General features: G+C 38.8%; 1 protein-coding gene across 1 annotated transcript; it reads right to left on the bottom strand.

Annotated features, from left to right (window-relative positions):
* Positions 1 to 1,457: 1,457 nt before the first annotated feature.
* LOC139721399 (Fanconi anemia core complex-associated protein 24-like) lies at positions 1,458 to 7,383 on the bottom strand. Its single transcript, XM_071632715.1, has 5 exons — positions 7,260 to 7,383; positions 5,234 to 5,373; positions 4,379 to 4,531; positions 3,156 to 3,332; positions 1,458 to 1,538 (listed from the first exon to the last, which is right to left on the bottom strand). Exons 1-5 carry the CDS (start codon positions 7,381 to 7,383, stop codon positions 1,458 to 1,460), a joined length of 675 nt encoding a protein of 224 aa, XP_071488816.1.
* Between the last annotated feature and the right edge of the window lie 5,979 nt (positions 7,384 to 13,362).

Raw genomic sequence — 13,362 nt, forward strand, 5'->3', positions numbered from 1 at the left:
CATCACTTTAATATCCATAACTTTTGAACAGATTGTTCATTGTGTACACTCAAAGTATCATTACTGCCATGAGTGATGGCATAGCGCCCTCTGTGGGCTAACTGTGGGATATACTCCAGATTAAACATCAAGAGGGCTTGGAAAACCCGAAGTCATGACTTAAAAGTCTCCACATGTCTGATTGTGTAGCTGTCCTGCAGACTTGGATAATAATCTCAGATACACCAAAACATGGCCAAAACAACATAATAAATCATTTTATAAGTGTTGCAGCTGCTTTCACAGATTGCCTGAGAGAAGTTCAACTACACTTGACATATCATCACAACAGTGATTTCCAGTGATACTCAAAGACTACTTTCAGATACAAAGGCCTAGCATCACACATTCAGCAGGAAATTAGGAGCATAATTAAAAGTGATTATATCTCCTTGATTCAGAACTATTGAATCTAATTGCCATGTCTTCAGGAAAAAGTCCTAAACAACACTGACATTCAACTTGCAATTTTACACCTGTGACTATTATTCTTGTGAAAACAGGAAATTTTAGAACTACGGTGCATTCCCATTATTTCAAACATGGTAATAACATTATTGTTACAACAAAGTAAAAGTTCAGGTCCCCAAATCAGCATCTATATATCTTTATATGCTTTAGTATTTGACTATTATGCAATTTCAATACAATGAAAGAAAACTGCTGGTCACGAGGACTTTGTTATATTGGGGGTGGCCTATATATTATTCCACCGTTCCATTTGTTCGGCTTCGCTCTATTTCAAGTCAAAAGACAGGTTTAGCATGGGGTAGAGTGTCACAAGAAAATCAAGCAGCAGTGTACATCACATAACTGATTTCATTAACATTGAATGAAACACAATGCTCACATTAATATTGTCTTCTAAATAGCTGTTATCTTTTTATTTTAAGAGAAGGAATATCCATGGCATTTGTCTCTCAAGATATCTTTGCTTGTCCGTAGTCCCAAATCCATTTAAAGGAGTCCATAGATGGAGTTGCTCTTGAACATTGTCGAAATCTTTGATTAGATTTCTTGAAAGTTTTGCAACACCACTGCTACCATCATTCTGCCATTCCAAAGATTCAAAAACTTTGCAGTCAGCTCCTGTTTATTGCAGATACTACAGGATCATGGATGAAAAGGAGTCTACACCATTCCTCACAGGGAGTGGGGCAAGAGTACGGTATTAAAAGTGGTCAGTAATTCCCGCGCACTGGAAGCAGGTTGCATCCCATCCATCTCAAACAGATCATCCGACAAAAGTACTGGTAGCAATGTTGGCAGCTCGGCTACCATGTCATGTGGCAAAAGACTTGTAACCCAGTGAAAGTGCACTGTAGAGAAGGGATGTCCACGCTGTGCAGCATCAGTTTTCAACTCTCAAAAGAAGATTTCATCACGATGGTCTCCACGGGATGAAAAAATGGGTTACATCATCTCTTTGATGTCACTTTGGTTGTCAGGAAGTTCTTGACGTGCCTCGCGTTTGCAGTGCCAATTACAGATGCAAGTTCCTGGATGAACAAAGGATTGTAAGTTACGTAATCATTACATGATTGACGCAGAACAAATTTGACAAGCAATAGCTCAGTGGAACTGATATGAAGTCAGAGAAATACTATGATTGATATTTCGTCTCTTTGAATGTCGGAAAGTCAGATGTCAAAATATTTGTCCTGTTTGCTTCTGGAAATGAGCAGCCATGCATCTTTTACTTAGCTCTCACAGTGAGTCCTGACAAAGTTGGTTAGAATCAGGATCAATGAGATCCAATGCAATTTGAAGACAATGAACATACTTTATCTTTCCCTTATCCCCCCATAAGAGAGAGAGAGAAAAAAAAAATATCAGCTCTACAGGAATACCTGGGGGTTGTTTCATCAAGCTGTTCTTAAAGTTACGAACGACTTACGCACGACTTGTGATCAGTTCTTGTGCTGAATTACTGAAATTCTGATAAGTATAGCACATTAGAACTGATCACCAGTCGTTCTTAAATTGTTCGTAACTTTACGAACAGCTTTAAGAAACACCCCCCTGGTAGGTCTCTACATCCTGCCACTGTGTACAATTTACCTGTCTTACATTAAACTCAGTGCTACTTGAACCAATTGGAACTGGAAAATAAGCTTTAAGGTATGCTATCATTCTACTGAAACAATGAAACTAACACACACTTTTCATATATAGGACTGACGAATGCAAATTTTGACTTACGCAGCACAAAGGAGCCGCTAATATCAATAATAATAATAACAATAACAATAATAACAATAACAGCATACTCTTTTTTTATAGAACATTTCCAATCAAACCGATCAATGCGCTTTGAAACAATTCTGCATACCCTACCACAGAACAAGGCAAGTGCCAAAATGTGTCTCACCCATTCGCATACAAGAATCTAATATTTTTCTAACTCCCGGAAGTTCATTGACCCTGCCTATGATCTCAACCTCGCACAAGTTGAAAAAATTATTAGGTCAAAGAAAAATTCTACTCACGATGGATCTAAACATAAGTTGATTGATTGTGCAAGTTGAAATTCATGGAAATCAAAGGGGTTTCTCCAATCTCTTTGAATTTAACTTAGACAAGGGAGACTGAATATGAATAATTTCACAATAAATATGCAGCCTAAAAAGGCAATATTCTTGTTGAAACATAACTTTCATACATGCTTCATGATATAATGATGATGATGATAATGATAAGGTCCTCTTTATCCAGGGTAGCCACTTCAGTACCAGAGGGCCATGCCATTATTACCCTGGCGTTGCCAGGTACCCATTTATACACCTTGGTCAAGAGGGACGTAGTGAATAAAAACATCTTGTCCAAGGACGTACACACCAGGCGGGAATCGAACTCAAGTCCTCCGACTGGGAGTCAGGAGTCCTATCCACTATGCCAAAGTGCCCCCTTGATATCCACGAATTTCAACTTGCACAATCAAATCAACTGTTTCTTCACTTGTCATAGTTTTATTTTTAGTGTTAAAGCTACGTTAGAATCAATATCACACTGAATCAAAAGAATAAGATTGGCAACAAGGAGAAAGGGATGGCAAAGGGGAAATTTTCCTAATGCTTCCTCCTCCTTGGTTCTACAGGCATATATACAACACTTGCCTCCACCGAGGCCTCGGTTATATTCTTGATGCTGCCAAACTTCTGCAGGAGACGTTTGGCCTTGACCGCGCCCAGCTTGGGAATGGTCTGCATGGTCACTAGGAGACTGCTGTCGATGGACTGGGTTTTCCTTCGCCTGAGGAATGGGTTGGGGTGAGGCTTTTGCTCGTCCAGGACCTGAGGAAGTGAGCAGACACCATTGATTGGATCCACCTTCCATGCGTCTACACGGTGTTTACATTATAAACATAGAGTCAACCTTGCTTAAGTCAACCTCGCATAAGTCGAATAATCACCTAAGTCAAATAATCGCTTAAGTCGAAGGTCTTTTCAAGTCCTCTTCTCTTTATGTTCTATTGATTGTAATCCCTCATTAGTCAAATTTTCTTGTAAGTGGAAGCTACTTTAAAACGAGGAATGCTCGCGTGCATTTTAATTTCGCGAATTTCGCGAGCGCCAAGATTTGCGAAATTAAAATACACACGAAAGTTCTTGTCTACACTAAATGCATTGAACACCAGTGGCAATTTGCGAAAATTTCATGCCACGAAAAAGGCCGACGGCTCCAATTTGCGAAGATTTCATGCCGCGAATATATCATGTTTTACAGTATTTCTCCAGTCCATATAGATTCTACTGAGGCAAGGTTGGCTGTACATGCGAACACGTGTCTGACATTTGTGAAATGCAGAAGTGTGTCATCAAGGGAAAATAGTTAGCATTTAAAATGTGTCATAGGTCATCTAGCTATAAAGAGATATGTACATGTAATCTAGAAGTTTGTTATTCATATAAAGACAGAAACCCGTTACAGGGACTCCTGTTATAACAAAGTCATCAGGATTGGCAATTTTCTGTTATTGTATCAAAATTTCATCATAGCAAAACATTAAAGTATACAAATATGATACATGTACAACACACTTGGGAACTGAATTTACACTTTGTTGTAATGGGAATTTTGTTATAACCATGTTCATTATAACAAGAGTACAGTGTACATACCACAATAAGACATGCCACTTGCAACATTTCCTTGTTTCGAATGTTTTAATCTTTTAAGCCCTCTCAAGGGACAGAGAGCTGAGTGACACTGAGACAATGCCCAGATGATTTGTTGTAGTCAAGACTGTGAACACATAAAAGCCCATTGTAACACGTACAGAAATGCTATCACTTTTCAGACTGAGCTCAGCATTGAAGACTGGTTACAACAAACTCACCATCCTAGCCAAGAGGCCTGCTGCCTCTGTTTGGTTCGAGATGGGAAGAATCACCATTCCAAGTTCAAGGACAACAAACTTCTGCAGGTCGAGGTAGTACTGATCAGTCATTGGGGTTTTTTCAACCACCACCACTCCTTTCAGTTTCTCCACCTAAGATGATTGACAAGACAAATTAGTGCTTTCCCTGTTCTGATTGATATGCTTTTAAAGGGAAAGTAACTGTCATTTCTCCTCAGCTCCCCCCCCCCAAAAAAAAAAAAAAAACCAGACTGTTCATAACAGGATAAATTCTGAGAAAGTTACAAATGCAACAGTCACTGCTGTCATCATGGAAATTTTCACAGTACATTTATTCTCAAGTATTTTGCACTACTTTTGGCTAGAGCAAATTCTAAATCCCACAAAGATATCTTCACAAGGTTATCTGCACATTCTTAATGGGTTGACTCTTTTGCACAGCGCAAATTCAAGAACCCATGAATGTGTTTTGAGCTGCTCAGTGGAAAATATAAAATGCGCAAAAATATCTACGTTTACAGTAGGTCACCTTATATCATATCGGCTGTATGCTGCTGTAGCAATAAATCCATTACAGAAGACTCCAGTTATAACGAAGTCCTCGGGACCGGCAGTTTTCTTTCATTAAATAGAGATGTTGTTATTACCGAACAAATCAACAATATAAAACATAGAGCCAATAATGCTACGGCCTGAATTTTTATTTAGTTGTAACCTGAATTTCGTTATATCCATGTTCATTATAATGGGAGTGCACTGTACTTTCTATTCTGTCTAAAGAAGTGGCATTTTTGGATAGATGCAAAAACATTCATTCAGTCCACAAGCACACACCTTCCTCAGCTTTGCCAGCTTCCGTCGGTAAGCTGTTCCTGCAACAAGGTCACTTTCAGACACGTAGACAACCGCCATTTCACTTGTTGGGTAGAAATCAGCTACTCCGAGATCATCTTCAAATATAACTTGTACTTGTGCTGCAGTGGTGGTAAATTGTAGAATAATAAACACAGTAGTTGAAGGAAATGAAATAGAGAGAGTCTGAGCAATCAGATATTGTAGTTCTATTGACTTTGGAAGCCATCAATGACATGTACATTTATAAAGCATTGCATATGCTGATAAATAACAATTATATTATATTGGATGGCTATGAATGGCATACCAGGGAATATTGCACGAGTTAGGGCCAATATTGCACGAATCGAAAATGAGTACAATATTGACCCTAACGAGTGCAATATTCACTGGTATTCCATGAATCAAGGTCATCCAATATAATTATTATCATCTATACAATCAAGTAAAGCAAGCATAAACTGCACAAAATTACCCTGCTTCTACTCATCTTGGAAGTTGACTCAGCAGTCACATCCCAGCGCTGAAAAGGGGAAGCCCCTAAAACTGCGTATGAAACAAACAACTAGCAAGATGTTTGCGTGCTTGTGAATTGTAACAAACTGACGCGCACTAGTAGCAAGCGACTGCGCATTCAGCAAGCGCTCGCGCAATAGACGAGACAGAATTGAATATGGTGTGATCTTGAACGGCAAATAACAACAGTAGCCTATGGTGGATTAATACGTTGGCCTATGCGTTTCGTTCAATATGCTCTGATATTGAACGGTAAAAATTGAGCGGACTGCAATACGCGTTTTTAATGCGCCGTTAAAACGTCCTATAAATGATAATAAGCTGTACCTTGGGATTCAGAGCACATGTACTGTAAAGGCTGTTATTTTTGCAAAGATTGAATTTTGAAATTTTCACAATTAAATGTTGGGCCACAAATTACACAGCACACACTAGTGCACTTACAATAGTGCACAAGTGCACTTACAATAGTCTCAGTGTCAAATCGTAAAAACAACATCTCACGAAAATGTCTGTGACCTCTTAACTCACAAAAATATCTGTACATGAAAATTACAGCTTTTACAGTACAACTAAAATACAAAGAAAAGCATTTATCAACTTGGTTCATGGCAGAAATGTGTTTCTTCCCAGAACTGTGTTGGATCTTTGTCTGAATAACTTCTGGTGATGTCTTCTAGTAATTTCATGCACAGCTGAATTGAAGTAGATTTGAGGGTTAACATTCACCAGTTAATTCCTTATCTTGTACAGGTGACTTGCATTATAATGAAGTCCTCAGGACTGGTGGTATCCTTTTGTTAAATCAAGATTTCATTATAGCCAAACAGTAAAGTATACAAACATATATAGATGACAATTTTGGGACCTAAATTTTTACCTTGTTGTGTCAAGAAGTTTGTTACAACTATGTTTGTTTGCACTGTATCATACTTCAATCATAGCACCTCTCTTCCTACTGTAGTATAGGGAGTACATGCCAAGGCTTACAGGTGTGTCTTTCCTATTAAGGTAACTGCTTGAGATCTGGGACTAGTTTTGCTGCTCTTCTCCTGAAGCTTTTCAATCTTTTCAGCATCAATTTTAAACCTTGGACGCAAATTACAACACCATACTCAAGAAAAGGATGGACAAGGCCTAGGCTTTGGACATAAATTCATAATTTATCTACTTACTGTTGGTATACATCTATTTAAATCTGGGTACTTGGCATATCCTTCTTTTTCCAACAATGTCAATACTGTATTCAGGTCAGAGAAAAATCAAAACACTCCCTATCTTGTAGGACTATTTTCCCCCAAGCTCGACCAGACGCCTGTACAGCGACAGGGCTGTGTGTAGTTATTCCCTCCCCCCCCCCCCCCAAACATATTGCATTATCTTTGGAATGGCTCTGCAGTAGGGCCTAAAAAGGCTGTTTCCACTGAAAAATGTGAGATCTTGATGAACATCCAGTTCAGAATGCAGTATCTGTGTCCACATCATTTACCTCGGGCAGCTTTGTGAAATTGGGATCCTTTCCACCTGCGGTTGCTGACCAGACACCCCGGGGGCACCCTTCCACCGTCATGAACAGGTGTGGCAGGAACCTGAGACTGGAAATCCTCTGACATTTTCCACTGATTTCTCCTGAAAGACACATATGTCATATACATATTTTTATTATTAATGGTATCTTTATTTCCTCAAATCATTCATTGCAGCCTGTGGCAGAATTACAAATGTTTTCACACAAAAAAAGAAAAAGTATACAGTATTATACAGGGGCCGCGGAACGTTTTTCAGTTGGGGGGGGGGGGGGTGTCAAGGTCAAGACCCCCCACCCTGCTTAGACGGGAAGAATCTGAGTGCGGAATCTTGTGATTTTTTTCCCAAAATTTTTTATTTATTAATTTTTACCCACGCCGATGTAATCGGCAGGGGGTTATGTAAAGGGTTCCGTATGTTTGTTTGTTTGTTTGTTTGTTTTTTTGTTTGTTTGTTTGTTTGTTTGTATGTATGTTTGTTTGTTTGTTTGTGTACAAGATAACAAGAGAACGGGTAAACGGATTTGCACGAAATGTTCAGGGAATGTTTGGATAATGACAGGAAAGAATCGATTAGATTTTGGTGATAATCGGTTGACCCTTGCAAATTCTGTGTGACCTTGAAGTTTTGACCCCATGGTATAGTGACCACTCCGAACATTTTCCGTTTCTTTGCGATTTTCCGCTACCATACAAATATGGCGCGCCATTTGATCAATAATGCCGATTAACTGTTCATCGCCGAAAAACACTGTTTATCGGCGATAAACACTGAAAAAACACTGTTTATCGGCGATAAACAGTGTTTATCGAACGAAAAACACTGTTTATCAAGTGATAAACAGTGTTTATCGAGAAAAACTATGTTTATCGACCAAGTGATAAACAGTGTTTATCGAGGAAAAACTATGTTTATCGATCGACCGATAAACAGAGTTTTTTGTGATAAACACTGTTTATCGACCGCCGATAAATGGTGTTTATCGAGAAAAATTCAGTTTATCAGTTGATAAAGGTGTGATAAACAGAGCTTCATCTTGATAAACAGAGTTTATCGCTCGATAAAGTGTTTATCGTCGATAAACAGTGTTGTTGGTCGATCGGCGCGCCATATACAAAAGCGTATCTCCCAAACGATCCGACTTCGCTGCATGCAACTCTGTTCGTAAGACGATCGAACTTCGCTGCTCAACACCATTCGTAAGAATTTCGAAATTTACGTTTATTTGAGGAACTATGTCCTTCTTGATTTATGAAAGTTCGGGGTTCGCTCTCCGTCGTCACAAACTGTCCCGTATTTGGTGATTTTTCAAATTAACATTGATTCTTTTTTTGTTTGTTTGTTGGAGGAGCACTCCTCAATCATGAAATAATTTTGCTCGGTCCCAGTCACACTGCACGATATGCGCACTCATTGTCAATGCGTGTTCAAGGCCGGTGAAAATGCATCGCGCTCTACCCTGTTGGCGCAAAATTGCATCGCGGACGTTGCGGCGCTCGTTGGTGACCGAATACTGGTGCAGTAGATATTTGCATTCAACCCTTGCATTGAATAATTGCCGTAGGGGGGTAATTGCCCAGGGGGTACGTAAATTTTGTTTTTCTTTTTACCCACGCCGATGAAAATCGGCAGGGGGTTATGTAAAGGGTTCCGTATGTTTGTTTCTTTGTTTGTTTGTTTGTTTTTTTTTGTTTGTTTGTTTGTTTGTTTGTGTACAAGATAACAAGAGAACGGGTAAACGGATTTGCACGAAATGTTATGGGGATGTTTGGATAATGGCAGGAAAGAATCGATTAGATTTTGGTGATAATCGGTTGACCCTTGCAAATTCTGTGTGACCTTGAAGTTTTGACCCCATGGTATAGTGACCACTCCGAAAATTTCCCGTTTCTCACTTTGCGATTTTCCGCTACCATACGAAAACATAAACTCCCAAACGATCCGACTTCGCTGCTCAAATGTTCGTAAGAATTCCGAAATTTACGTTTAGGCCTATTTGAGGGACTATGTCCTTCTAGATTTATGAAAGTTCGTTCTCCGTCATCACAAACTGGCCCGTATTTTGATGATTTTTCAAATTAACATTGATTGTTTTTTTTCGTTGGAGGAGCATTTGCTCGGTCGCAGTCACACTGCACGATATGCGTGCTCAATGTCAATGCGTGTGCAAGGCCGCTGAAAATGCATCGCGCTCTACACTGTTGGTGCAAAATTGCATCGGGGACGTTGCGGCGCTCGTTGGTGGCCGAATACTGGTGCAGTAGACATTTGCATTCAACCCTTGCATTGAATAATTCCCGTAGACACTAATCATAGGGGTAATTGCCTAGGGGGTACGTAAATTTTGTTTTTCTTTTGCGCTTTTGTGGATACAATCGTACCATCAAAGATCGTACACTCATACGACCTTTGATATCATCACACTCTCGGCTTGCTATAATCAAAATATCCCGCAAGAAAACGGCGTATTTCTCGATTTTTAGCGCTTTTTCCGCGACCCGTCGCGTAGACAATACTCTTAAAACTGGACTTAATTCGCGCGCGCTTGGAAAAGTTCCGATTCTGCACTTTTGACTGTGGAATTTGGGATTTTCGATGGATTTTTGGAGCCTGAGACTTGAGGACTTTCCTGTATGAGTGTTAATACCGTATGTGTAATGATGTGATTTGCGTGTGATGTGACTGTAGAACCAAAGATCGTACACTTCAGTGTACGATCTTTGGTAGAACTCACTGGCTGGTGATAAAGCACACTGGCAATTAAGTGGCCGAATTCTGGTAGATGACCGAATGCACATTATGTTTACCCCGACTTTGTACTTAGGCGTGGGTCTGCCGCCTTTGACGGCCCCTCTCTAGTTTTATTTTATTTTTACGAGCCAAAAGTGTGTGTGAGTGTGTGTGTGTGTGTGTGGGGGGGGGGTGCAGCCCCCCCCCCCCCATTACTACATTACTACTACATTGTTACATTAATATTTGTTTTCATCCTTCTGATTTTCTGCATCTGTCTGATCTAGATACAATGTATGTATGCAAACAGTGGTTCTGCTAAAAGAGGGAATACATTCCATCAGCAAGTTTGATCTCATACAAGAAAATTGACATATGAGACTCTGAAAGATATCTGTTACAATCACATACAATTCAATAATACCCCACCTCATTTTGTAAGATGTAGGACAACATGCATTCATAAGTTTGCACATACATGAGCTCTTAATTTCTACTGTAACTTTGAACTTCATAACTTTGTCAGTGGAAGTTCATAATATCTTTAAAAAAAAAAGATTTTCATCAATCATTTCATCTTCCTTCAAGCAACGTAAATTTCTCTGCAGGGTTCCACTGTCATTGAACTTGAAGGGACAAAAGGACGTTTAACGCACTAACTTTGACAAAATTAGTTCAGGCCTCAGTTCTATATTCTATCCCATATCTTTCAATATTTCATCTACGTAGTATGCTGTATGCTGGAATGCATAGAATCAATAGATCGTATTGCAGACTATGGTGAAAACTGTGAATGGAAAACTTTAAAACAACCACATCGATAGTGTACTCCAGTCAAGGTTACTACTTCGTGTCGTCCTTGTCTCATCTTTGTAGAAAGCCACTTACAAAAGATATGAGTAAAGCACTCCCATTAAAACAAAGCCCTCAGGACCAGCAGCTTTCTTTTTTTATAAATACAATGTATATTTTTACTTTACCGAGCAAATGCAGTGTATATGCATTATGATGAAAAGCAGCTAACCACACTTATGTTTTATTGAATACTCATCATACACTCAAAAGCACTCTTAAATGCAATGCTATTGATCTAATTAATTTTGTATATATCTTTTGAAAGAGAGCTATAGGTTGTTTGTACTTTCATGTTCAGTTTGAAAATGTTATGTACAAAAAAAAATTATGCTTTAGGATTTACATAGTTCGTTTACATATTCCACAAGTTCTTTATTCCGAAGGTTTGTTATTCAAAGAGTTTGATGTTCCCAAGATTCATTATTCCAGAGTTTATAATTTTCCCAAATGAAATAGGTCTGAAAGTTTGCTAATCCAAAATTCACAAATTTTGTTTCAAAGGTTCCTGATTCAGGCAATAAAAAAAGGTTCCTTTTTCTGGAAGTTTGTGATTCCGAAAGGAAAATGATGTAATTGACATGTTCCTTGGAAAAGGTGTGTTGGAGAGGGAACTGACTGCTAAAATGTGAAGTGCTCGCCTATCCCCATTCCATATTTTATACAAGTGTAAAACTAACAGAGCACATTTCTTTTGTTTGTCTTTAATCAATGACAATGGCACTCAGATGACAATTTTTTTATAACTGAGTTCGCTTTAAGCAAATTTTGCAACATAGGCATAGATCTAGACTTCAATGATGATATTTCATTTTGGAATCATAATTTTTTTCTTCATGTACATGTATCCTATGAAATATTGTTTGTCAATTTGGGCTGTAACAGGTTAGAAAGTATGGTTGGGTGTCTACATTGACATTTTAACATTTTTCTATCAATAGAAACTTAAAATATCCCACAATTTGCCTGAAATTTTACTCACATGTAAAGATAATACTCTTTCGAGTCTTAAAATTCACGAGGCGTAGCGTGCATTAAAAATGCGATTTGAGGTACACGCTTTCAGATAACTGCTTCGAACGTGTGGGTGTTATTTTGATGCACTCAATTGCGCAGTAATTTTGAAACCGACACCCCATCTCTCTATTGGCAATATGTGTGAAGTGCATGTACACGTGTGATGCTTTTCCTATGTGCATTCATAATCTGTGATATAATTGCTTTGCTGTTGTTTATTTTGATCTTGATCAGTAATTATATTGACAAAGAGTATCTATTCAAATCTCCAGTGAAGAATAGAAAGTTGCTGTGTGAATGTGAGTAGTACGTAGTCTCATGCGGGAATATTAATTCTTTTTACGCGCAATGCATACCAGAGCCTTAGACTTACTTTGTGGAGGGGTGTCGGTTTCAATGTATTACAGTGAAGTGTCGATGTGTTGGACACCTACCATTATTACTAGTACCGGTAGTCCCAGGGCGCTGTAACAAGGACAGTACATGTTTGGGGTTGGGGGTCGCTGTAACTGCGACCAGCCCCAACGCGTAGCGTAGTGTACAAGGAGCGCCCCGGGGTTAGGGTCCCTGCGTAACCCCGGCGTGGGGCGCTTAACCAGTACGACTACGTGTTGGGGTTGCTGGTGCGGTTAATGAGATAGAGTCTACAAATATTCAATGTGATGATTCTGAGAGACCGAATACTAGTCTACATGAGCGTGCAAGTTTAACCCTTCAAATATCTATTCAATGACGCGAAGTGGAGTTGAATAGACTGGTTAAACTGTTAAAGGGACTGTACAGTACTGGTTGAGGTGGGGATTCATGTTTTTAACATTCCTAAGTGAGATAATGAGAAACCTTTTTACGAAATATGAAAGAGCATGTAATTTTAAGAAGGATTCAACGTTTATTTGATGAAAATCGGTTTTCAAATGGCTGAGATATCCAAAAAAGTGATAATAATAAAACTTAAAGGCGACAGGCCACGCCTTTATCTTTGTTTCGCCTTGTTTCTGGATATCTCGGTCATTTCAAAACCGATTTTCATCAAATAAACTTTTGATACCTCTTAAGTCTTAGAATTGCATGCTCTTTGACATCTCATAAGTCATAGAGTGGTTTCTGAATATCTCGCAAAACGTTAAAAGCTAGAAATCCTCACCTCAACCAGATACCTATACCTGTAGCCGTACACACCCTTTAAATATAGTGCTATAGGGGTCAACAATTCATAGATTCTACTTGTAAATTTAAATTTATCATTATCAAGCCTCAAAGTTCTAAGTTAAGGAGATGCAACAACAGTAAAATTTAAATTCTGATTAATACAGCTAGCTATCTCGGTCAAATACTTCGGCTAGCTGCCTAAAGTTAGACCCCATTTAAATTACCCTGCATTTTAGTCAATAATTTCACAATGGCTACATTTGCATCGGTGATTTATATATTTCATTTGTGCAGCGCTTAGTATTTCCAGTCTGAGA

This window comes from Diadema antillarum, unplaced genomic scaffold (assembly GCF_040938485.1).
Source record: "Diadema antillarum isolate AM-2024a unplaced genomic scaffold, OU_Dant_1.0 scf00000143, whole genome shotgun sequence".
Classification (NCBI taxonomy): Eukaryota; Metazoa; Echinodermata; class Echinoidea; order Diadematoida; family Diadematidae; genus Diadema; species Diadema antillarum.